This window comes from Brassica rapa, chromosome A09, assembly GCF_000309985.2.
Source record: "Brassica rapa cultivar Chiifu-401-42 chromosome A09, CAAS_Brap_v3.01, whole genome shotgun sequence".
Classification (NCBI taxonomy): Eukaryota; Viridiplantae; Streptophyta; class Magnoliopsida; order Brassicales; family Brassicaceae; genus Brassica; species Brassica rapa.
The window spans coordinates 10,087,956-10,115,033 of NC_024803.2; the positions used below are offsets into that span (position 1 = coordinate 10,087,956).

Genomic DNA, 27,078 nt, shown 5'->3' on the forward strand with positions numbered 1-27,078 from the left:
AAAGAAAAATAATGATAATGATAATGATAATGAAAACCATTGGTAGGAAAACAAGTACAGGACGAAATATCCATTTTGTGAAAGTAGAATTTGATTGTTTTTTTTTCTTCAAAATATCTCTATATATGCTATAATCTTTTTCGAAATCTATATGCTATAATTGCGATTATATATGTTCCCAAGCTTTTTTGATATTATACCTTAAGGGAATCACTGATCCCAATACTCCCGAAACTAGACCAATACATGATTGTGAGTCAGAATAAAAAAAAAAAGAACAAGCAATTATTAATAAACTCGTGAAAGAAAAGTGATATTAACTTGAGATCGCTTGACGAAGACATGTTGTAATTTAGTGTCACGACATCACATGTGAGTCATCTTGGCTCCAAACTAAGCTGATAGGGTTGATAATAACAAAAGGGGAGAAGTCTTGTCTTAAGCTTCAACTAACCATTTTTGAATAAATATGCACTCGTAGTCACTTCTCATATATCCAAGCAAATATAATGTGTTCATATCAAAAATAAAAAGTTATAATCTGCATTATTTTGTGTCAGTGTGAACTGAGTTTTCATTAATAATGAATGAATGATCTCATCTTGTTATTCGTTGTCAACAAAAATACATTATGAAAAGGGTTCGCAGATTCAAAGATAAGTCAGATCAGAACCTACATATATATAACCACAGGAATGTAATATATGGTATCAAGACTCAACAACCAGCTCGAGTAGAGGCGGGCACTTTACCCGATATCCGAAGTCGCACCCGAACCCGATCCGAAAAATCCGAACCTAAATCTGAATCGAAATAGCAAAATATCCGAATGGGTATTAAATTAGGAGAGATTGGATATCCGAACGGGTAATATCCGAACCCGAATGGATATACGAAGATAACCGAACATATGTACAATTAATCTTATATTTCTAGTTTACATCTCTCATTTTATATAAAATATTTATATTGATACTACACATACTTTAAGTTTATATGATATACATACAATTACGGAGAAAATGATTTGCTATTAACTTAAAATGCATGTCAAACTTTTTATTTCAAGAATTAACAAAAAGCTACATCCAAAATTTAAAAACAATAACCAAATTAGTATCTTTTTAGTTTGAAAATGTTGTACAAATCTATTAACCATTCAATCTATTAAAAATAAAAAAATTAGTTAAGTGAAAGTTATATATTTAAATAAAAGAAATTTGAGAAATGATTTTTTTTTTTAAATCTAAATATCTGAATCCGATCCAAAATAACCGAATCCGAACTAAAAATACCCAAACCCGACCCGAAGTATAGAAATACTCGAACGGGTTCTACACCTCTATACCAAAATACCCGAAAATTCAAAATATCTGATTCGAACCCGAACGGGTATACGAATGCCTATCCCTATGAGAAATTAAAGAGCGTGAACAAAACAAAGAAATAAATAACCTCTGAAATTTTGTGATTTCATCCAAATGCAAACATGCCTGTATGACGGTCTCATCTTTTGTAGATGTGAAATTCATAAGACTTTCAACAAATAAGCTATTATAAGCTAATTACTATGATAGTGAAAATAATAATAACAAACATCCAACCAATATAACATATTTATGTTGTTTTAACAATCTGAATTCAAAAGCCCAAAACTGTACCAACTATACAGTCTCCGTTAAGTGAACCTGCAATCTGATTGGATTCTCATGGTCTAGCCTATTATGTTTTCTTGGCCTATATAGAAAATGACCTTTGGATATTGAGACTTTTGATAGGGTTTGTTGTATAATCCATACGAAACTGCGTCTTCAAATTTTTGCTTCCACCATAGAACTTCACGTTTCCAATTATACGAATTCAAAATGTAGTTAGTTGAATATATATTTATTGTAGTAATTATTGATACAAATATATTTAAGTTTATCCATAATTATTCCTATGTATATTCTAAATCTATATAATATAATTTACAAAATATTTTACGTATAATTAAATTTAAAAATTGTTTGAAAGTTTTAATTTTTGGCTTATCTATGATTAATTTTTATTTTAATAGTTTAGTTAAATAAAAATACAAATATTGTCTACCTGTCAAATCAAAAGAATTAGTTTTAAATTTCACATATGAGCAATACGTAATAGATAACCATTTCACTAAGTTCTCTTTTAACATGTAGTAGATGCGTAATACAATTTTATATGATTTTTAAATATTTATACAAATAAAGAATTTCCAAATCCTTTACAAATAATTTTATACTTCTTATAATATTTTATAAGTTATATATTAATTTATAATTATTTATAAATGATTTATAAACTCTTGTAAATAGTTTAAAGTTTTATAAAATTATTTGGTAAGCCATGTTAAATATTTATAAAAAATTTTATTTTTTATAAATGATATATAAAGCATTTATGGACTCTTAAAAGCATTACTGGATTGTTTAAATATGAAATCATGATATAGGTTTCTATAAATTGTTTTTCGTTCATTATTTACATAGTTTATAAATATTAGAAGAATTGATCGAATATTATTACTCTTTCTATATTTAAAAATTAATTATCATAAATCATTATTCGGAGTATCATTCAAATTATTTGGCAAGTGATATTAAGATCATCTTCAATGAAAAACTTCATATTTTTCTCCAAACTTACTCCATTTGTACTCCATTATAGAGTGAAAAATAGAATGTGTATGAGCATTTATTACTTCAAATTCCATTTTTAATCAGAAAAGTTAGATTAAGGTTGGAAATGTTCTAATTGATTCTAGACATACGTTTTACTTTTAAATCTAATTAAAGTAAATAAAATTTAAAAATTATCGACTAATTTATTATAACTAGGTGGTTGCTCGCGATTTTGCAGGGTATAAATATTTTATGAAAATTATATATTATGTTTATAATTTTATAACTTTGAATAATAATCATAACTATTAAAAATAACCTTTTTATTTTAAATAGTTTGAAAATCAAAGTCTTGATATTGTATAATCTTAGAAGATAATTGAGATATAGTGTTAATTCTATAAATTTTATTATAAGTTTCCAAAACTTTTTTTTATGGCATAATTTTTGATTAATAAAAAACAAAGATTAATGAACAAGAAGTTCTTTTATAACACATTCTATTTTGCATTATTTTTTCTACCACTTTATTTTATTTATAAGTAAAATAATTACAAATAATTCATTAACAGTTACAGTACTACATAAAACACATGTATTTCGGCAAGCATATAAAACATTAAGTAAGTAAATGTATAAATTAACAGAGAATATAACCAATAATACAACAAACAAATTTTACTATTCTTCACTGATGTTATATATATATATATATATATATATATATATATATATATATATATATATATAACTTATATTTTTCCTATTACAAAATAAGCATGTCAATTTTATCATAATCAAAACAATATCTATAGAGTCTTAACTCCAGGCATGTATTAAAATATTGTTTCTGCTTTTCAATTTATATTTTAATAAACTTTTTCATTGACTAATATTATTTAAACGAATTTACCATAGAATTTTATATAATCAAAGCTATAAGAATTATATTAATAGAGTATATCAACTTTAGTCTTTTATTAGTTTAATGTCACAATATTTCAGTTTTATATTATCATAAATATTTTTATTTATTAATATTATTTTAAAATACTTACTATATATTTTTTTGTTTTTAAATATATAACTACATTAATCATTTCTGAAAGTAATAACTCAACTATACAATCAATATTTGTCACTGAAAAATGACTGAATGTTTTAAAAATTGTATATTTGACCGTTTTGCAATCATTGGTCACATTTTAGAGAAAACAAAATATAGTGAGTATAAAAATATTATTAGGTTTAGGTTAAATAGTTTTCTGTAATCTATAATTTATTGTATCCACTATTAATATAAATATGTTAAAATCATATATATAATTATTTCTATCATACCATTGTATTTATATGTATATTTTAAATTTTTAGAATGTAATCTATGATATTTAATTGTTTCTATAAACAAATTATGTTAATTCTTCTAACTTTAAAATGTTTAATTGTTTGTATGGTAATATAGATTATATTTAGTAGTTCTAGGATTAGTTTCATTTTTAAAACTTTAATTAAATAAATAAAAATTCAAATACCAACAACCAATCAAATTAAGAAAATTAATTATAAACTTTACCTATGAATGACACCTAAGAAAAAGTTATTTAAATGACTTCTCAATTAATATATAGTAGGATTATGTTATAATTAATATTTTTATTTATTAATATTATTTTAAAATAATTACCATATATTTTCTGTTTTTAAATATACAAATACTTTAATCATTTTTGAAAGTAATAACTGAACTATACAATCAACATTTGTGACTGAAAAATGACTGAAGTTTTTTTTTAAATTGTATGTTTGACTGTTCTGCATTCATTGGACACTTTTATAATATATATATATAGTGAGTATAAAAAATATTATTAGGTTTAGGTTAATTAGTTTTTTGTAATCTATAATTAATTGTATCCCCTTACTTTTTAAAAAATTGTATGTTTGACTGTTCTGCATTCATTACACACACGATCTACAAGCATCATATATATCATTCATACTAGGTGTTTTGTCCGCGATGCGGGCTTAAACATTTTCATAAATTTTTGAAAAGTTATTTGTACACTATATTCATTACTAAAATAAATTTTAAAATAACTCAATATTATAATTTTAATTATATAATTAAGATCATTTATTTGATTAACATTTAATTATATAATTTATGTTTTTAACGTTTTACTAAAATACTTTTTCAGATAATAATACAATATATGTATATATAGAAATTATCTTTTTAATTATATTTTTAGATTTTGGATAATTCAATATTCTATTTTTAATTATATAATTAAGAATTTTATTTAATTAATATTTAGTTATATAATTTATGTTTTTAACTTTTTACTTAAAGAATTTTTCAGATAACAATACAATATATATATATATAAGTTATCTATTTTCTAAATTATATTTTCAGATTTTGGATAATTCTTATTATTCTTAATATTAATCAATTATCTAATCAAAATCAATTAAAATTTCGTTTTTATTTTTTTAATTTATTTATACTTTTTATTCATTAAGGTATAAACGATATTAACCACAAATAATAGTATAGATGAAGCCGAGAGGAGACGGAGACGACAACAGAAGCTAATTGAGAAGCAGGATCGTCGCTAGCAGGTGTAGTTGCTACGGTGGTGGGTTGCTCGGCGCGGCTCAACGGCGAGCCCACGCTGCCGCTAGAGGACACCGATTGAGCTGAAACCGTCGTACTAGGGTTCTTTACGAGAGAATCTTCATGAGGGTTTTGAATAGAATTGGAGGCTGTAGTTGTCATTCGACTTGATTTTTGAGGAAAGCCCAGATGATTACTCACCTTTCAATTCGAATTCCGCTGATTGCAACCGGAGAAATGTGATGATTTTTATGGATTTGGGCGGAAGGAATCAACATCTGAGAAGAGTGGTTGTGCGATTCATTGATCACAGAAGACAAGATGATATCGATTAACTTGCAACTAGAGGAGGCGGAGACGAGAGGAGATGGAGACGACGACAGAGAGAAGAAAAAAAAAATTGAAATTTCAAGTTTTCGGACACGTGTTCTAAAAACTCCACTCTAAATAGGTTCCCAAAATCTTCTATTAAGGATCGATTACTTCCATTTAAATTACTTTTGATTTAATTAAATCACTGGTTTTTTAAAAAACTCCACTTAAGGACCTGGGATAATGATGGTCTAAAGAGGTGTCGTAGAGAAAGTTCTTAACAATGGATTACCCCAAACGTAATATTTGGATTACTGCAAGTCGTTTTTTGGTCAACGAGGAGAACAAAGTAGCCCTATGTTGTGGGAAATGTATATTTAACCGCAATACCACGACGCAGAAGTTAGTATACATTGCTGGGGAGGATAATAATAAACTCAAGCTAGTGGATCTTGGTGCATTTACCCTCGGAACATTTTGGCCAATTATTCTTGATTTTGTTCCAAGTTTGGTTCAAATCCTCCCAATTGGAGGCAAAAGAAAAAATAGAGGTGACTAGGTAATTAAGCTACATGCAATCTTTTTTCTTCCTTATATGGTTTATCTTGGTCATGTCGTTGGAATTTATTTGAGATAATTTATCATCAACAAGTGGCCATGTTCTTCGAAAAATTAATGAGTTTTATATTTCACTAAAGATGTGGTATTTATCACATGTTTTAACTGCCATTTATATGATCTCGTACAGAGAGGGGAAGCTAATAACTGATGTTGTCTCCTTCAGAACGGTATAGGAGATGTATGTCACTCTCAAGACTCTTGCCTTAGCCCAAACAACATAAACATTTTTTTTTGTCGGCTACCCGTGTATGCTAGATCAAGTGGTGGCAGACGTACCGATTCTCCAAGGAGCATTACTGTAGTAAAAATACGTCTGAATCCCTGTTTAGAAGCGCCACAGTCTAAACCAGATTGTAACGTAATGGGAGGAAAGAAAAACAACGCTTGAGGAAAATCATGAAGAACCCAAGAGTATACGTAGGCCACATATAGTTTGTTAGACCTTTTTCATGAAACAGAAAGAGCATGAGACAACCATACTGAATCCTCACACACTCAATAACAATGGCAACCGGAAACTATGTGATCTTATTGGAACCCTCACTAATGATACCTCAAAAAACAAGAGCACCATCCAAGTGAAACCAACGTTGTACTTCAACGCCTCATGAAAATAAGGACGCAAGTAATGAATAGTAGTGCGAAATCTAGGCTTCCAACCTGACTTCAGAAATGGGAAAGTCGTAAAAAAAAACCATGAAAGCAGTTTTGTGGACTCTTACAAGCTTCACTTCGCAAAGTGATATTGACCGATCAACATAGAGACATGAACATATTCCACTTGAATGTGAACATGGACTTCCCTTTATCTTGTCACACTCGCGAATCAAAACCACTCCAAAGCCAGCCCATGTTGTGCGTAAAGACAGACGTCAATGTTGTCTGCCATTATGAAGACAAGAAGAAAGAGCCAGTAACGTGAAAGATGGTCGCTGAAAAACTGAGTCGTCAAAAGTGATGTAGAAAACATAGGGAGAATAAACAAAGGCCAATTGCGAGAACCCATGGTTTTGATTGCTTGACACTGAACAAGAACGCTCAACTAAAGTGTGAAACAACATTGCCCTAGAATCCTTCCATGACGCAAAGATACAGTCTCAGAATGTAAACATGGAGATTGGCGCAAGCAAGACGTCAGTTCCAAAGTTCCATAACTTACATATGAAACACATCAACGGATGTCCGAGATGGGTTGAAGTTCTGGCACTTGTTTCTATAAGAATTATGTAACCAAAAATAAAATCCAAAATATGGACATCTTTTTCAAGCCTTGAAACAACCACTAAATTCTTTTGAGTACTTGATTTTGGCCATACTTGCATCGTGTCTATGCAAAATCTGCATAGCTTTTACCCAAAAATATGATAATGTAAATAGCACCAATTGGTTTACTATCATGTTCATATTTGTCAAAAACTTTCTCAACACGGATCTCTTTGTTGTGACCTTCCTCACTTCGTTGAACACGATCTGGCGGTTCTTTATTGATATATCTAGGATGACTAGCAAGATCAATAAAATTGCCTTGGTTTTTCTTAGCTATGTGAACTAACATGTCCTGATAAGATAAAACTCCTATTCAATCCTCTTTCCAAGTAGCACAAATATTCATATTTTGCTTCTAGTGACCCATATACGCATCATTATCATCTTTGTTGAAGTTGTGGACACGTTCTATTGGAGTAAGGTTATATTCCGTTTTTGAGCACCAAATTCTGCGTTCATGTCTTGAATTTGATTATCATCTTTGTAAACATCAAAAACTGGTTCTCCAATAATTTATTTATATTCTTGGCAGAGACCATCATCTTTAATATTTCTCTCCTTAGAAATCACCAGGTAAGACTGCTCACCATGCTGCCACTCATGTTGACGTTGTAATATTGTATTAAATGCGATTTTGACAGCTTTGAGTAAAGCTCGTGCAGTCCACTTGTGAATAACTCCAACGTCTGTAGGAGATTTTTCCTTTTGTAGTGTAGGTTGAGGTAACATATTGTAAGTGATGACTGTGGACCTAGCCTTAATTAAGAAACTATAGTTTCTGGAATCTAATACTAATTGATTAAAACTTCTGGAATCTAATACTAAAGTAGAGAAAAATACTATAACATTGATCTTATTTAAGGTGTGAATACCGAAGATCAATGTCTTTATAAAATAAATAATAGAGCAAATTAAAAAGCCTTGTTTTGATTAATAAGTTTTATAAGTCGTACCCTTACAAGCCAAGATCAACTATATATAAGTGTACTGAAAACTCTAACGGGCTACTATTCTATTCTAATGAGATGAGGACAACTTAAAACCTTGTTTATCAAGTAAAAGGAAAATAAACACCAAATACAGAAAAGATAATAAAATGCATGATGGAACATGTGGACAGTGCCGGTTTTGAACACATCCCCATGAAACAATTGAATGGGGCCTCTGATTTATTAAAAAAATTTAGGTCTAATTTTTTTTACATTATTGTTATTTGTCTTAAAATTTAAGAACTCATAAAGTTTACTAGTTTCACTGATATTGTAATTTTTGTTTTTACCTTAAGGTTTTTATGGATTAAATTTTTAAGTATTATTTAAGGGTCTCAATTTTTAATTTCGTATTGGACCATGGAAATCTCAGAACCGGCACTGCATGTGGATGTACGCTGCATCACCGAGGCCTTTGTAGGGGAAGATAAGTTAAATCGTATAGCATTATGTTACAACTGAATACACTGCTGAAACAGCGACCAATGAAATTGTAGGGGAAGATAAGTTAAATCTCTAAACGGCGCCAAAGTGTCCCAACCATTGGTTATTCTACTAATTTGGTAATATTATCGGCTTCTCTGTCAAGTCCATCGACCAATGAAATTGAAGGAAATATATTCAGTAGCTCTTATGCGGTTTTAGACTTGGGTTCAAAATATGAGATGGACGATAAATTCTCACATAACCTGAATATGAACGTCAATAAAACCTACTCAAAAAGTTTAAGCCGTAGTGGGAGGATGACGGACAAAAGAGGATGTGGAGGCCCAAAACCACCATTTTAGGAGTTTTTCGAAGATCATCTCAAATCTTTTATTTTTATAAATATTCTTATATGTTGTTTGTTTTAAAATGTTTGATTTCTCAACTATAAGATATTTTCTTATGATTATATCTTTCTTACTTTTAAAATTAATGCACCAAATTTTGGTTTAAAAAAACATTAAAATCAAAGAAGAAAAAAAGTTCACGGACTACAAAAAGTAGTCCCTAACCGATGAATGGTTCAAACTATTAGAAGATTCAAGCCCAACACTATAATCAAGCCCATTACCTCAATGTATCTAGTGTTTTAACATTGATAGATTCCATATAAATATGTTTGTAATGGCATTGTGCTAGAGTAACCAAAGTTGCCATAGTTGCAGCCAAACCTTCATCTTTATAATTATCAATCATCAATATATTTTTGCTTGGTGAGTGGTGACAATAAGTATTCTTCTCTTTAGTTTCTTACCATTTCAATAAAGCTCCATGAGCTATTAGTCTTTCAATAAAGCTTAGAGCCATAATCTTTCTAGTTTCATAAATCTCTACACAAACTACAAAAACGAAACAAGGATAAAATCACTGAGTCCAGCCTCACGAGACCACGTAGACTTGATCAAGCCACTATTCTTGTGGTTTAGTTAAACAATGTGACAAGACCTAAACGATCGTTACTTGATATTGAAAATAGACCGAGATATATTACCTAATAAAAAAAGATACTTTATGGCAAAGGTGATAAAAACCCCATACGCGTATTGACTTACCAAACACACGTTTGTTTATCTACCGAAAATTGATTCTATCTACCGAATATTGTCGTATGTTTCGGTTAAGTGATCAGTTATTATTTTATTTTATTTTTGACAACAAGTGATCAGTTATATTATAGAAAGAAAAATATATTTTGTTTTATTAGAACCAGTAAACGATTAGTATGTACCACCGTTTATTATACTTGTCTCATTACATACCGACTTATCCATTCCGTAATTTATTCACATAATTATCTCTGTAGAAAATAACTGAAAGAAGAACTGAGAAGATCTCCAACTAACTTTCACTTTTTTTAGCGGAACATGTCATTGTCCCGTTAGCTCTGGCCGGTGCACAAGTAACGCATCTTCAGATAGATTCTCCTTAAACTGCTTTGACCTACAACGAGAAATTTCCGGTTAAACATGGCATTACCCACACTTGCGAACGCCAGCGCGTGAGTTCCAGTCCTAGCTTTGTTAAATGACACGTGTGATTTTACTCTTCTGACCATTGAACCGCCCGGTGGACTAAACTGACGGTTACCTATCAGTCGAAACATTTGTCAACTGAACATTGTTGTTTAGCTCTTTCGCTATTATTTCTGCGAAACTTCAAGCCAAAGCCTGTGGTTGAAAGTAAAAACATATAAAACAAACTTTTACAAATTATACCTTTTACAATTAATATAATTTCTGTGATTTTATAAATTGTTATCTACTAATGTCTTGCAATTTTGCAGTGGACGGAACGTATAAATGGTTGTTTGCGAACTAAACTGTTTTTTTTTTAGAAACTTGTACATGCATCTTTTCCGAAACATAACAAAAACTTGTAATTGCATGCATTGGATAAAAAACTCTAAAGCTGTCTATAAACTATTTTTGTTGTAATGATTCACCAAACTGAATGGAACGAAAACGAAACTTTATTATGGTTCCTGAGCTTGTGCTGGCAACTATTTGCGACTCCTCACACTGAAATCAACCGTCCTGGTTCGTGTTATGCTTTATTATGTGTACGTAAATGCATTTCAAGCTCGTTCTGCATACTAATTTTTCGCAACTTTTTTTTATTATATTTCGGAGTTCTTATCATCGATCGACAAAAATATGCATATACATATGTTTTTTTTTATATATACATATGTTGGCATTAAAAAATACACACATATATGATATATACAAGATCCCTATACGTCAAAGTTATATAGCAGACCGATCAAGAGGTCTATCCTTATAAATACAGAAAATTGAGATACTTTACCTTCTCCAGTTTATAGTCAAGTCAAAGCAACAAAATCTACAAAATAAAAATTGTGTTGGAATTACTATTGGTATAAGGCTGATTTTAACTTCTTCTCTTTTTTTTTGAAGAAGGCTGACTTTAATTATATCATTTCCTGTTTGAACAAAAAAAAATTATATCATTTCCTTTTTCTCAAAACCACTGGATAATTGGATAATGATTTTTAGGATCAGGGACACGTATGATATACAACTGTTGATTTTTTTGACATCTTTTTCTTATACAAAACATGTCACTTTAAAATGTTAATACAAAATTTATTTATATATATATATATATATTAAACTTATTATTGATTATAAAATGTATTACTTTTTAAAAATATTATCTCAAACACTATTAGTTAAATAATTGTAAATATTAAAATATGAATATATTTCGATCATTGTTTTAATTTGTGTGATAAACGTTAAAATGACACTATTTATAAAACGAAACGAGCAGTAGGCTTCGTTTAAAAACATAAGCTTATACATTATTTATAAATCAGTATTTGTCTCGTTTTTCAACTTGTTCCTAATATGAAACACAAAAAAGATGTATTTCTATAATGGGTTGATTTAGATAGCCACTTTCAAGAACGCTCGACTGATTAAACACTATTTTCCCAATTAAAAACTGCGGAAATGATGTATTTTTATATAGAAAACTGATGATAATAATAATAAAGGTCGAAAGTTATGGCGCCACTTGCGAAGTAGTAAAACTTTGTAGTTGGATCGCAGAGCATACAGCTGGCCACGAGCAGTGTGGGGGCTTCACTGCCGACCCAAATAAAACTTGCCTCATATAACGGTCCAATATATGATATGACCGTTGTAACTTTCAAGCTCCATCTCTCTTTTCCTCTCTAAAAAATATTTAATAATTATCTTCATTTATCTAATATACTTTTTCATTACCAAAAAGTAAAGCTCATTTAGTTACCTAAAGTTTGAAGTGTTTTTTAGTTTGTTGCATTAAAATCGATTTTTAAAACTTCGAAAATGCTTGATATAAAAAGTGTACAAACTGCACCTCCTTTTTTGCAAGCAAAGATGTTAGTATCATGATCTAGATTGATCTTCAAAATAAGTGAACGAATCGAATATTTTTACTATTAGCTGCGTCAAAAGAAATCAATTAAAATAAAACTTTGTAATGAAAACACTCGAACTCTGTGGTCAATTGACTCAACTCAATTTTACACCCGAAAAACATGAACGTTCCATGAGTTTTTTCTTTCTCCTAATTTTTAATATTGTTTCTTTTATTTGTAAGAAAAATTATTCTGAATCGTTTTACAAATCGTAGATTAAATATGTTTTGTTTTTATGATGTAATCACCAATTTCCCTAACAGGGACATTACCAAAAATACATAACAGTTTCCTTTTTACACTTTTTCCTCGACAAGACTCTTATCCCTTCACCATTACAATCAAAATGCGTTGTTTAATTCAGTACTGTATTTAGTTTAGTAGTAATAGTATACGCTTTGTCCCCACACTCATGTCATTAATATACACCACTTTATTATTGGTCTCCAGGTCTCTAGACTAATCTGGTTATATGCGCGCACACTAACTCAACTACATACTTAAGAATACAAGCCTATTCATACCAACAGTTAATACTTGGAAATTGACAGTTTAATCGTTGATTTAATATAGAGAAAAAGACTAAAATAGCATCAAACCAAATTTTTGTTCCCAAAGTAGCACAGGCTCAAAGTCACAAAAATATGTTTCATTAAAGAGGTAAATATACATTTATATCCAAACCTTAGAGTTTAGAGTTAAGGGGTGGGGTTTTGGAATTAGGGTTTCAAATTTTATAAAAAATAAATACTAAAATAAAAAATAAAAATTTTAAAAACAGTTTCAAAAAGTATTTTTAAATTATAAAAAGAAAATTTGAAAAAAAAAATCGAAAAGAAAATTTCAAAAAAAAATTAAAAAAATTTCGAATCTGAAAACATATAATCTGAAACTATAAAAAAAAATTTATTTTTTCATCTTTTTTTATTTTTATTAATTTATTTTTATATATTTTTAGGGCTTATTTGCCAAATAACGAAAAAAATATGAAAATTAGATTTTGGGAGAGAGAGTAGAGAGAGATAGGAAGAGAAAGTAGGAGAGAGGGGGAAATTTTGGTTAGTTAGTGTATTTAATTTTTTTTCATGTATATAAGGTGCAATTTCCCTTATTTTTATTTATTTTTATTTATTTTTGTTTGTTTATTTAATTTTAAACCAAGGGTATTAAAGATATTTTACCCTTTAATGAATGTTATTTTTATGACTTTCTCTTTTTAGTGTCATTTTTGAGACATAAACTTCAAAAAGTGCTATTATTGACAATTGCTCTTTAATATATTACAAATGCAAAACCAATGTCAAAAAGCGTATTGCTCTTATATTGATATTTATATATCAAGTAGTCGTTGCTTGAATAAGAAGTAATCAAATATCTTTTAATAAAAAAAGAATGCGATTGATAATGTACATGATGCATACGATTATAGAGGGAATAATGTTGGAAAGTACTGTAATCTAGAATTCTTGATTGACTTCTGTAGCTAGTTCTTAGTATAGACACACCATCATTCCTCTGCGGTAAATATTTTTATGTTTAAAGTAGTAACATATTATCATCTATCTACAAATATCATCATAACGAAACACTATAACATTAGAATATACTTGTAAATTCCACCAGTAACTTTCAATAGAGTGATCATACATCAACATTTGTTACACATATATTTTACACGTAAGAGATAGTTAACCGTTGAGCAAAAAAAAAAAAAGAGATAGTTAACCTTATGGTCATCGTTAACTATCAAGATAATGTAATATTAAAATCCGGAAGTTTAACCCGGACCCATATTGCCATCTTTGTCCATTAATCGTAACCGTTCATCTAATCAAAGCGTAGATCCAACGGCGGATATCAAACCAGAGGCTACTCTTCCCTCCCTATATAAATGCGAAAAAAATCCTTAACGTGTACCGTACACAGATTCCCATACGAACACTCAAAAATCTTGAAAGAGAAAGAGAGAGAGAATGGTATCGTGGCTGATGACTATCAAGGCGGTGCTAATATCTACCGGCGTCGCCTCCGTCGGACTTTTACTCAAGGTCTCTGTCCCGGTGGCTGTGGATTTCTCCGTTTCGCAAGCTCCGATCATGTGGAGTTCTTTGCTCTCGTGGCTGAAACCGCCGTATCTCTACATACTAACCAACGGAATCATCATCACCATCGTGGCTTCTTCCAAGTATTACCGGAGCACTAGCCACCATGACGAGGAAGACGACGGAATCGTTTACGGTGGCGGCGGCGATTATAAGCTCCAGACGGAGCTGATTGTTCATGACCAAGCTTCTCCGCGGATGCTGGAGGTGAAAGATTTGGATCTGGATAGGCAATTCGATTTCGTAGTTTCCAATCCACCGGAGACGGTTACGGCGGTTATGTATAAGGAGGCGGAGGAAGAGAAGATAAAAGATGTGGTGGAGATGGTGGAAGATGAAGACGGAATTGAATCGGAGCTCAAGAGCGTGACTACGATGGAAAGTTCCGATTTGATTGGATCCGGTGGAGGTGAAGATGTCATGTTACCAACGGAGATTTCAAAGGGGAATCATATGCCACCGAGGATGACTGAATCGGAGAATATCCCTCCGGCTGAGAAACCTTTAGTTTCTTCAAGGTTCGGCCACCGTAAATCAGTTAAAGCTAGCCAAGAAGGTACAACTCTTTAACTTTTCTTTAAATTCACTCAGTTTTGAATTTGATATTCACAGATGTTTTTTTTTTTAATTTAAATTTTATTTATATTATTTTTAAAAATATTCATTTAAAAAAAATAAGCGTGGGATTTTAAGAAATGTTTTTTTTGTAAAGACAGAGATGATGTCATTGGAACTAACGGTTAGGTAGGTTTTAAATGATTTTGAGAAGTCAAACTTGCCGTCGATAACACTCGTCGGTTGTTTTGAATGTCACCAGAGGGGCAAATTTGAAATTTCCATATGATTTCTATTATTGGCAGGCGGAAGATCGATGTTGAGGGTGACGAAGCCGAAGCGGAACGAAACACTGGAGAATACTTGGAAGATGATAACTGAAGGGAAGTCAACAACGTTAACCAAACAGTTATACCGGAGATCCGACACGTTTAGCCGTGGCGATTCCGGCCATAGCGGCGAGGCGAGACCAGTTTACAAGAAATCGGAGACGTTCAGGGACAGGACTAACTTTTACAAGTCTCAGGAGACGGTGGCGAGTGAAAAGGCGAAAGGGAAGGTGAGGAAAGAGCCGTCTCTGAGTCAGGACGAGTTGAATCGGCGAGTTGAGGCGTTTATCAAGAAGTTTAACGAGGATATGAAGTTACAAAGAATGGAGTCACTGAGACAGTACCAAGAGATAACTGGTCGTGGGGTTTAAGCTCTTTTTTTCTTTGAAAAAGGTTTTAGCTCCTTTTTATAAATCTTTATTGGTTTTTTAAACAAAAGGAAAAACAAGACTAAAGTGGTGATAATAAAGTCATCATGGTTTTAACCAAAAAAAGAAAAAGAAAAAGTCATAGTGAAAAAAATATGTTCATTAATTTGTGAATCTTTTTTTTTTGGTTTACACATGGTTTTTTTTATTAAAGGTTTACACAGCTTTTTCGTTGTTATTGTGTGTATAATTTTAGTCAGCTATACATTTGGGTTGCGAATATTAAGCTATACATATATCAAATAGCTTTGGATATATTGTGGTGTAGAAAGAGAGTAGACACACAGGAGCGTTGTGTCGAACAAATGTTCTTTTAAGACCAATGTAAATCTTTCTTTATTTGACAGTTCTGAATTGATTAATCAATAAATGGTCGGAACTCGGAATATTTCCCCCTCCTGATTAAATATCTGTGTAACTTACATGAGTAATGTTGCTTGATTTGATTACTGGCCAAATTAACATGGTGTAATGTTAATCATGCAGTCATGTTGACGGGTCTCTCCAAACTTGAGCGAGAGCATCATGAAGGGTTAACTAATAAGAGAATATAACCAAATACAAAACTAATATTTTACAAAAATTAATTAATTAAACTAATTTTTTTAAAAAATAAACCAATTATCAATTGCTAAATGTAGATCACAAATGTCTTTGAGTATTTCAAATGAAATTTATTTTCAACTATTTTCATTCTTTTTTTTCTTTCAATTTTCTGTATTTTTATATTAAATGTAAATCCCAAAAGGATTAATGCCTTGGAAAAGCAATAAATACAGTACTGGATGGTTTCTCTCCAAATTCCTGAGGCTCGGTTGAGAGAGTTTCTCTTCTTCATTTTGGAGACACAACAAACAACAACAATCTCCTTCATTATTTTCTTTGGTTCTCACGACTGAGGGTACAATATAAAATTAAGCTTCACATATTATTTCACATGTAAGGCAATGATATTCAGTCCTTACAATACTTTAGAAGACATAAAGATAAGTCTGCATAGACCCGTCCATGAACCTATACACATTGACATTTTTTGGGTAGATCCCTTGTACCCATATATTCAGTGATGTCAATTTTTTTACATATTTTAATAGCATGGTTATCACTAACATTTATGTATTTTCTTTATGAATCCTATCTACCATTATAAGAAAATCTCCTTCTACCAACTATGGTGATATAATATTATTTTGTAGTTACAACATTTCAGCATTCTTAATAACAATTATACAATAGAGATTCCAAAATGTTTATGATTGATTTTTTTTTAAAAGAAGTTGAATTATAAAGCATTTTATCAACCAAATTAATAAGGGGGCGTGAGAGAAGTCCATTTGAAATATCATTTTCATGTACAGTGGTGGAACCAAATACACTCGGAAAAGTAGACAGATGGGGTTTTCCTGTGGATGAATTTTCATTATGAATTAGAATCTCTTAGAAATAAAAACCGAAAAGGTCCCAACCAGTTTATAAATCGTTGAAAATTAAATTCAACTCTCACAAAAATAAGATTTTAAGACAATCGTAGACTCATCATAGTGCACCCTTTACAGAAAAACCCAACCACCGCCACTGGATTATATAGAAGAAAATACAGAACTGCTCAATTCATATGGAAAATTAGTTGGAGATCTAATAAATAAATTAAATAAGATTGTTTGTTAAGATTTATATAAATTAAAGGGGAATTCTATAAAATAAACATTTTTTAGTTCCAAATCTAGCAATAATAAAATAATACATTATCTTAAACTTCCAATAATGGCACACATTTTTATATGAAAATGAGTAAACACATCTTTCTAACAATCAATGTTTTGAAAACCGGATTGATTATTGAATACCAACTCGATTGACTGGTTAAACCAGTTTAACCGGTCAAATTATTCTTTTAAATTAAATATATATAATCATATATATATTTATACTATATCGATCTCAAAAATAGTTATGCATATGATATGTTTTCTGTTCTCTTTAATTAAGTAAAAAATAAATAATAAAAATAAATCTAGCTATAAATACAAAATAAACTAATACTATATAAATTTAAATTGATAAAAATAAAATGATTGACCTTTCAAATTACAATATTTATTTATTCTTATAACTAATTCCCAAATTTTATGAATATGAAAAAATGAGAATATTATATGATTTTCAAAAATAGAATTTTTACATTCTCTCTTGAGAAATAGAATTAAATAGAAAAGCAATTAGATAGTGATAGTCAAACATTTAAAAATAAATTTTAATAACAATTAAAAATACATTAATTATGTATTATTTTTTGAATAGAGTTTTGAAGTTAACTGTGTCATCGTTTTACCATCTTCTAGCCGGTTTTACCGATTTTTTAAATTCGGATTTTAGACTGAACGGGAGTCGGCGTCTTCAACGAATCACGGTTGGATGATTCAATCGGCCGGTCCGGTTTTAAAACACTGCTAATAATTTTTTTGGATAAATTTAATAATTGAAGAAATCTAAATTTTAAACCGAAAATAGTGAACCCACACGGAATATTTTAATTTTGTGATAAGTATTTTATGGTGTTCATAAGAAATAAAAGTGATAAGTATTTTATGTAACAGTTTGTGTTATTTCGGAAGTTTATATTTAATATGGTAAACTTGAATATTGACTTTCAAATGTGCCAATTTAAGATTTTTCTCTTAGATAAAAAGTAGATGATAGTTGAGGAACTTAATGGCACTTTCTCTTTAGCTACGAGTGGAAATATTATCTGTCAATACATTTTATCTGTCTGCAATAAAGTCATTTTTGGGTTTGCATTGCTAATTTGCAATAGACCATCATGAGAAAGGACCGACCATATTTAGATAACTAGAGAACTTTGAGATAGAGACATGAGTATTTTTTTTCTTTCTATATTTTAATTTAAAAAGTATTTCATATTATTTCATATTATTGACCTTATTAATCTCTTTTAAGTTACAGAATGATATCATAATGTATCTCCAAATTGAATTGAAATCAAACACTATTTAAAATGCATGTGGCTTTGTTTTCAACTATCACCAACTTCTACTCCAAATCAATTAAATGCATTTTGTAAACGGTTTAAAAAAACTTTTTCCTTTTATACTCTCATACATAAGCATATCTATAAGACTATAACCATTCTCTTTTTTTTTTGTGCAACCATCTATAACCATTCTCTATAAATAAAGAATTCTCTTTTCTTCATGAACCATTGAATCAAAAATATCAAATCCAACGCCCACTCAAAAACAATGACAACAAAACTCATTGTCCTCTTCACGCTCTTGCTTCTCACACTAACACTTTCCCACTCACGCCCGACCGGACCCGAATCTGTCTCGGATCAGCTCAAGAAAAGCTCCAAAGGTAATAATAACAAGAATGACAAGGGCTATGGATCAGGGGGATACTTTGGGCCCGGAACCGGATCTGTACCAGGAACTGGCTTTGGATTACCCGGTTTCACAGGTAAGGATTGGGGAAACATTGGTGGTGGATATGGTGGTGGTTACGGCGGACCTACCGGTGGATACAACAAAGGAGGTGTGGTGAGACCAACGGTGGTGTGTAAAGAGAAAGGTCATTGTTACATGAAGAAGCTGAGGTGTCCGGCCAAGTGCTTCAAGTCTTTCAGCCGCTCCGGGAAAGGATACGGTGGTGGTGGTGGAGGCGGTGGCTGTACCATCGACTGTAAGAAGAAATGTATGGCTTATTGTTGAAATGTAACGCCTACGGAAAATGTTTTTTTTTTTGGTTAATGAGAGGGAAACTTTCTACTATATATTGTCTTTTTATTTTTGTTTTCATTATTTGGCATGTTTTAATTTTATCTTACAATAAACGATATATCTATCATGTCATATGGTTAATTTATCCATAATATTTATCATCCTCTCAACGGTATTGCAAGCTTCCTTTCAACCAATACTTCCACCACTCCTGATCTTTGTAACTTTGTTAGGAAAAATTAGAACAAGATTATGTGATTTATTGTAACTTCTTTCTCTGCATAGAATGCGATCATTCAAATTTAGGAGAATTATGTGAAATTATATCTGAAAACTCAAACATTGACTGATTCAAGATGTAAGATGGGTTCTTAGAAAGACTAAATAATTCTTTGTTCAAAAAAAAAAGAAAGACTAAATAATTCATGAATGGTTTCTAAAATGGCAAAAAATGTTATGAATCTGAACTCTAAACTTTTGAACAAACAAATTTACATTACATAAAGGTATCAAGAAAAATCAAATCATTTTTTTTTTTGCTTACAAAGCAGAGAGACGTGAAGACAGAATCTAAAAACGAAAGAAACAGTGAAACTTACATACAAACCAAGTGTTACAGTAAGCTCTCTCACACGGCAGCTCTCAGGGCTCCTCTGGCCGCTTCTCGTCTCAGCTCATCTTGTTTCCCGCTGCCTCGGAAGTACATATACACTTGCTGCTCAAACACAAAACAAATCCATCCCAAAAATAATAAGTTCAAAAAAACGATTTGAGATTTTTATAAAACAATATGTTCAACAAACTGATGAAAGTGTTGAAGAGAGACCTGAATAACCCAGATGCTGACCACTGATTCAAGGCAGAAAAACCCAAAACCAATGAAGTAGAATATCTGTAAACAAAGAACAAAGATTCAGCTTTTTTTTAAATCTTAGACTGGTTCTTTAAGACCCTCAAAGATAATAAGAAGGTGAGAGAGCTTACCCCAACCAATGTGTTACCACTTATGACATCTATTGCAGGTAAGATACCACTGTTACACGAAGACAATAATATTTGATTTTTGTCAAGAACAATGGCTATGCAATGCAACTACCATTTAATGAAGTTGATGAATTTTAAAATGGTTTCTCCACACTCAACATACCACAAGATCAACTTCTAATGGTAAGGAGAAAAGAAAAAACTTACGCAAGAGATTTTCCTTTGAAGACAACAGGTGGAGCAACCGCAGCAAAGACAGTGAAAAGAATGTGAAGCTGTGCAGCAAGAATCAAGGTTTCAGAAATGGTTTTCAAACCGGGCAAAAAAAATGTTAAAAAAAGCTAATAGTGGCTCACTCACCATATAGAACAGGAAAAACCATCCAAAGCTCAAAGCACTATCAGTTCTGAAGGCACGGTAGAGGGGACGATACCATAACACATAGCCTCCTGGGACACCGGCTATGAAGTAAATAACGGCAAGAAGCCATATCGTCACTCCTGAACAAAAAAATTGAGTCGGTTAGCTATGCTGCAGTAGAGAAGAATGAGAAAACTTGAGAATATGCTTAAGAGACAAACCTTCTCCTTTGATCCAAGCTGTAGTAACGGCAATAATGTTCCAGAACAGACAAAGAACCAATCCTGCCGAACAAAGAGCAAAGAAGGTTTAAAAATCTAAAGACTGTACAAAAAGGTATAACAACATACTGTAAGGACAAGAAAACACATACCCAAATAAGTAGCAAAGGTAACATACTGTAGCCTTTGGAGATGAACTGGGATCTCGTTGGCAATGTCATGGTGGATAAGTGGGAAGAAAGGCGGCCAGTTTTTAACTTCAATATTAACTCCAGCTGCATAGAGAGAACCACCACCACACACAATTAATGATTATGAAAATAAAAGAAAAGAGTAAATTTTTCGACTAAAGTTTCATAAGCAAAGTACCTCGTGCAGCAGCATCTTCTCTCCTTTTGACGTCCTACATTGAACCAAAACAAAAACATTCAGAGAAACAACAACACTGCGGCTAGTAAATGGAGAAAAAAAAGTTGAGAGTTGCTCATGGAACCTAGAAAACAAAAAAAAAAACTAATCATGCCTACACATACTTAAACATTGCAAAAGACTGTAAATTTTCAAAAGAAAAGACTCCAATTCCTTTTTTATTTTTTGGTCAAAAGACTCCAATTCATTTATCTAGTAAAGCTTAAAGATAATCTAGAAAAGTAAACAAGTCTACCTGCTCTCGTCGTTTAAGCTCAGCTTCTTTGGCTTGAAGTTCTTTTTCTTTCTTCTTCAAATTCTAACATTCCCAACAAATATACAAGACAAAATGTTTTATCATACTTAACTCCAAGATCGGACCTAACCACAATATACATATAATTTAATAAACTCCATCATCTCTAAACCAACCTGTGTAGCGGATCTGTCATTGTCAAGAGGAATGTCTACGGTCCGACCATAACCGAAACCAACAGGCTCTGGAGGCAAAGGCGAGAGTCTTGAGTTCGATGCCGGTGGGATACTCCCTGGGTTCTATATTTTAATGTAAAATTGGATAGTTGACAAAACACACAAAACTTTATTGCTTGAGAAACATCAACTGGTTTAAAGAAGAATCATCACAACCTTTGATTAAACCAATGAAAGCTACAAACTTTAACTACAGTCTCTCCTAAAATTTTCAATTCGACTAACCCATTTCTCAGATTCGAAAACCCATTTGCAAGAAGCAAGATTGGAGAGTGATTAATCCCACAAAAAAGTTAAAGAAAGCTTACAGCGAAGGGATTGACTTCTTCTTCCTCAGCGAAAGGATTCGGATCATAGCGATTAGCCATGGCTTAAAGAAGATTAGAGCTTCAGAAGATTCAGAGGAAGAAAAAGAAGACTTGAAGTCGATGTAAGATCTTAGCACGGACCGAGAATTAGGCAAACGTTGAAGACGAGCATTTTTATATTACGATAAAGCGTGTATTGAAATAAAATATTTGTTTCCTGAATTAATTCGTTTTTAAGTCTTAAGTTTCTAGTTGCTTTAAAAAAAAGAAGAGTAAGTTTCTTTTGTTAAATACTACTTGATCTCTTTAGTACTTTACACTTATTTGTTAAGTTGTAAAACCAATCGTTTTGCTAAAATATAATGTGTCATTAGAAACGTAAGCCTAACTTTAACAGTAGCTATTATAAAAAAAAATTATTCAACGACTTTAGTTTTCAAATAATTTGAATTTTCTAAAGAGAGAGGACATAGAATAGAAACACATTGAAATGGTCCTTTGGTCAATGATCTTGTCTGCTTCCAAGAACGTTTGAAAAGTATCCCCATTACCTACGGCACAATTTCAAAATTGTCTAATAATTTCAAGAAAATGAAAAGCAAAAATAAACATACAGAAATCAAATTTGATTAGCAATTCAGCATTATTACAAAACCCCATTAATTTTGTTTCCTAGTATGTCTTTAATCAGATTCACTTGGAAACATTTAAGGGGGTATTGTTCAATTAGTGATTTAAAATTATTTATAAATGTTTTGCAATCTATCAAAATTTTAAATTTTAAAATATTTTAAATTGATGGATTCTAAAATCTCTGCAGTATGCATTTGATTTTGAGTTCAATCATTTATTCATGAGACTCGATAAAACATGATTTAAAATCGATCCTAAATATAAAAAATTGAATAACACTAGACTTTAAAAACTAGATTTAAATCATTCATTGAATAACATTAGATTTTAAAATAGAATTTATAATCATAATCTGTTAAAATATCTGATTGAATAGCACCACCTAAATTACAATGAGCAAAACAAAATAAATTTTATGAAACGTAAAATATTTTTCAAAATCTAAAAAAAAAAATTGTTTTTAAAACTTTTTAATTATATATAAATGATGGAAGGTGTATTTTACGTGAACTTAATATTTACAAACAAACAAAATGTGTTTGTAGAGAGAAACGACTCTTTAACTTTAATCTTACATTTTATAGAAACAATTTCATATGAGCAATTTTTTTTCCAAATGAAAACATGCTCAACCAATGGGAATTATTAATCAACTATAAAGATAAAGAGAAAATGTGCCACATCTAAAGAAAATCTGAAAACTACACTAATCAAAATTGACTGTATGGATTAAATATTAACATATATTTAAAATCATTTCCTATATTTAATCTGATCCGATTACAAAACTGTATGTGTTTATTTCGTAGTCTCTTCAGCTTGCCTCTGCAATAAACTTGAAATAACACTACTCCGTTTAAACCTCCGGTTATTGCTGATACGGTTCCTTGTCGATAAAGACCGGTCGACCCAGTTCTTGTCTTCCTCAACCGCTCTGTTCCATCGTTCTTTAAAAGTCTGAAGCTCCCATGTTGACTGCCTCCGTATCTGCTCACGAAACACACAAATTACACTCCTGCTCGAGACACTAAAGCAGACACATAGCGTCAGAACAACTCACCTCTGTTCTTGAATCAAAAGTGGGAGAACCGCGTCTCTGTATATAAACAAAAGTAACCAAAGTTATAAGACTTCTGGTCCTAACAGCCAAGAAATGAGAGTTTGGATGGTAAAATAAGCTTTACTCTACTGACTCCACTACGAGCTGAGTTCTGTTTAAAGAAAAAGATAATTTGTTCATTAGGTTTCGGTAATATCAAGGAAGGATATGAAGTAGAGGAGGAACTTACCTTCTTGTCGGGATAACCACTTCCACCTAGAGTTTGAATGCCTTGATGGAAGATATATTCACTGTCCACTATCCCAACTTTCTTGCTACGGTCACCCTATAAACGACATTTTTTCAAACCCCGTTCATATAGATAATGCAATGGCTAGTGATGTTGCAAGTTTACCTGAGCACAGTAGCCAAGTTTCATATCCATTCCCCATCCATGAACCAGATCATTCTGCAAAACAGCAAGAAATCAACCAGAAGTTGGATGAAATTTCATTAAAAAGTAGGTTTAAAGGTGTGACAAAGAGTGTACTTGTATAAGATTCCAAGTGCAAAACCAAGCAGACCTTGAAAACACTGGAGCCATTCCTTCAACAAATCTGTAAACAATAACATTAAATTAAAACTCAAAAGTCTTTTCGTGTATAGAGAGAAGTGTCAAATCTTATAATATAAATTAGAAAGATTACCCGGTGCACGGAGGCCCTTCACTAGCATTTGAGCACTTCATATTGCCTCTACTATCATACACTCGTCTGCGTTTTATTGTACCCAATGTAAGTGATACAAAAGACACAAACATACAAAGAGAACTTGTTAACTGGAACTCACTCACTCACCTATGGAATACTTTTGTTCTAGACCGGACTGTAATCCTATGGTGAACTTCGGTTGAGTTTGGATGTAAAGCCGGTTGAGATATCTCAAGTCCTGCTGCTTTAACTATCCTCAAGTATCTGGAGAGAGACTCCTATAAGAACCAAGATTCCACCTTAATGGGTTGTAAACTTTACAAGTGAATAGAGGCTTTACTTTTGCGGGTTGAAGTTCTCCACTCCAAGATCTTCATCCCAAAGGAAAACATAATCGTAAATAGAGACTATATCAGGATGCAGAAACCGTTTCGCAAACCACCTGAGTTAAAAACCAAACATCGTTACAACATGAAAACTAAATAAACACACATCACTATATATTATTATACCATTTGGTTTGGTTATGCGCAACAATGTGTATGGCTTTAGAGCTCCACTCCAGATCCCACCACTGATCCATGTTTCCATCGTAATGAAATAGTATCACAGTGAAATTCGCAGGAAGAAACTGAATACAATAAAACAAACTAACATTAATAGAGACAGAAACCTCATCACTAATGCACTGAGAGAGAGACAAAGCATGCTTACCTTCTGTACAAGAGCGTCGACATTGTCCTTTTGCTTAAGTCCTACGGGAATTGCCAACAAGTTACGGTTCGTCAACTTGCCTCCCTGTGATTAAAAACATCAGAAGATCCTATTATAGCAACTAATAATATTTGATTCCTCTGTAGCTAACTGAAACTTAAAGAAAAGTCCAACCTTTGACCTCAGAGTATTACTTGACCAAAGTGGTTTTAATTCCAAATCTGATCTAGGCTGTATGATACCATAAGGTAAGCCTTTCAACTTCTCACTCACCGGTTCAGATTCCTGAACAAGATCTCATCCTAATTAGACATCAACAATATAAAACAAAGAGGAGGGGATCAAAACAAAACAAAACAAATGTTACCTTTGCCATCTCAAAGGGATAATCTGATTCTTCAAACTGAGCAATGCATGCATATACCAAAAGAAGAGAGAGTTACTATCATATCAAAAGTATTATCAATGAAACCAAAATGATATCTTTGACCATACCTGTGTCTGTTCATACTGTATATTTGTGGTCTTATACCAAAAGATCAAAAGAACTGTACACATGAGAGCCATAAACGGTTTCATCTTCCACGATAATTTACCCTGAAATGTTTCCAGCTTTCCCACATCAAATAAAAAACAGCATGTAGATTTCATTAAGCATCACAAAACAAAGATCTTACACCATCTTGAGGGTTGTTTCTTCTCTTGACAAGTGATTTCCATGATTTAACAGACGGTAAATCATGTTCCATAATCTATTTACTGAGCCTATACAACAAGCATCAAACACAACGGCACAAAATTAATTAATTTTCCATACGAGAAAAAAAAAAACAAAGACAGCTATTAGAAACTCACCAACCGTTCTTGTGTTCCTTTTGACAAGAAACAGAGATGAGCAAAGAAACCAACTCGGACACCAAATCTCAGTTTCTGTATAGGCACATGCAATAAGGTAATCCGTCTGAAAATCTACATGAGAACAAAGTGAACGAAACAAATAAAAAAAAAAACAGAGTTAGAGATTTCTCAAGAAAGAAATAAAAAATCTAAACTTTCCTCAGGAAAAAAGCATCAATGAGATATACTTTCCGACATTATGATGAGAAGATAACCACCACAGCGCAAGAAACAAACAGAGTTTACTCACTCTCACAGAAACTGACGAACAATAACTGGGCCACTGCGAAAGCGAAACGCCTAATGAATGGAAAAGAAAACAAAAGAGTTTTTCTTTTTTTCCTTTCTAATAGATTTTAATAATTTTCTCCAGATCTAAGGGGAAGGCAGTAAATAAACCAATATTAAACTGATGTATGGGCAGCATAGAGAAATTAAAAGAAGAAATTTTGCTTTGACACAAAATTAAAGGAGGTGCATTTAATTTCAAAGATGGGATCTTTAATTACAGGAGACAAAAACATTAGACAAAAGAAAAGAAATAAGCATAAAAAAACCTTAAAGAGAAATCTGAAACTTGCAGAGTCACTGTTATGAAGCAAACCTAGCTCGTTGATGGCTCCAAGAAGATACCTTGAGAGAGAGAGAGAGAGAGAGTATTCACTTTAAAACTGGGGATTTTTAACCGGAAAAGGTTTCAATAATCGGTCAAAACCAAACCCAACATCACCAAACTGGTGGAGTCATTGAGTGACTCCTGTCATCTGCTAGCTCTCTCTCTCATTATTTATAAGA

The 27,078-nt window shown here is 31.6% G+C and overlaps 4 protein-coding genes across 8 annotated transcripts; 2 read left to right on the forward strand and 2 right to left on the reverse strand.

Annotated features, from left to right (window-relative positions):
- The first annotated feature begins 14,080 nt into the window (after positions 1–14,080).
- LOC103838450 lies at positions 14,081–16,035 on the forward strand. The gene is made up of 2 exons (XM_009114891.3): positions 14,081–15,024; positions 15,329–16,035. The coding sequence occupies exons 1-2, from the start codon at positions 14,340–14,342 to the stop codon at positions 15,721–15,723; spliced, it is 1,080 nt and encodes a 359-aa protein (XP_009113139.1). The 5' UTR covers positions 14,081–14,339; the 3' UTR covers positions 15,724–16,035.
- A 715-nt stretch (positions 16,036–16,750) lies between these two features.
- LOC103838451 (keratin, type I cytoskeletal 9) lies at positions 16,751–20,235 on the forward strand. Its single transcript, XM_033278631.1, has 2 exons — positions 16,751–19,554; positions 19,594–20,235. The coding sequence occupies exon 1, from the start codon at positions 19,041–19,043 to the stop codon at positions 19,506–19,508; it is 468 nt and encodes a 155-aa protein (XP_033134522.1). The 5' UTR covers positions 16,751–19,040; the 3' UTR covers positions 19,509–19,554; positions 19,594–20,235.
- LOC103838452 (secretory carrier-associated membrane protein 3) lies at positions 19,963–22,549 on the reverse strand. Its single transcript, XM_009114894.3, has 11 exons — positions 22,291–22,549; positions 21,923–22,045; positions 21,747–21,809; positions 21,452–21,485; positions 21,235–21,357; positions 21,083–21,145; positions 20,862–21,001; positions 20,709–20,776; positions 20,502–20,550; positions 20,344–20,409; positions 19,963–20,232 (listed from the first exon to the last, which is right to left on the reverse strand). Exons 1-11 carry the CDS (start codon positions 22,348–22,350, stop codon positions 20,146–20,148), a joined length of 876 nt encoding a protein of 291 aa, XP_009113142.1. The 5' UTR covers positions 22,351–22,549; the 3' UTR covers positions 19,963–20,145.
- Positions 22,550–23,559: 1,010 nt separating this feature from the next.
- Positions 23,560–27,067, reverse strand: LOC103838453. 5 transcript variants are annotated; one of them, XM_009114896.3, is made up of 17 exons: positions 26,841–27,067; positions 26,242–26,355; positions 26,064–26,151; positions 25,882–25,983; positions 25,754–25,789; positions 25,561–25,671; positions 25,387–25,470; positions 25,185–25,303; positions 25,013–25,114; positions 24,820–24,936; positions 24,670–24,735; positions 24,513–24,579; positions 24,378–24,431; positions 24,213–24,308; positions 24,108–24,134; positions 23,984–24,019; positions 23,722–23,910 (listed from the first exon to the last, which is right to left on the reverse strand). In XM_009114896.3, the coding sequence occupies exons 3-17, from the start codon at positions 26,133–26,135 to the stop codon at positions 23,722–23,724; spliced, it is 1,278 nt and encodes a 425-aa protein (XP_009113144.1). In that variant the 5' UTR covers positions 26,136–26,151; positions 26,242–26,355; positions 26,841–27,067. The 5 variants fall into 5 exon arrangements, 3 of the variants coding, with proteins under 3 accessions (XP_033134519.1, XP_018510683.1, XP_009113144.1); XM_033278628.1 differs by lacking the exon at positions 26,841–27,067 and having other exon boundaries at positions 23,560–23,910; positions 26,242–26,483; XR_004450775.1 differs by lacking the exon at positions 26,841–27,067 and having other exon boundaries at positions 23,848–23,910; positions 24,547–24,579; positions 26,242–26,483.
- Positions 27,068–27,078: the final 11 nt, after the last annotated feature.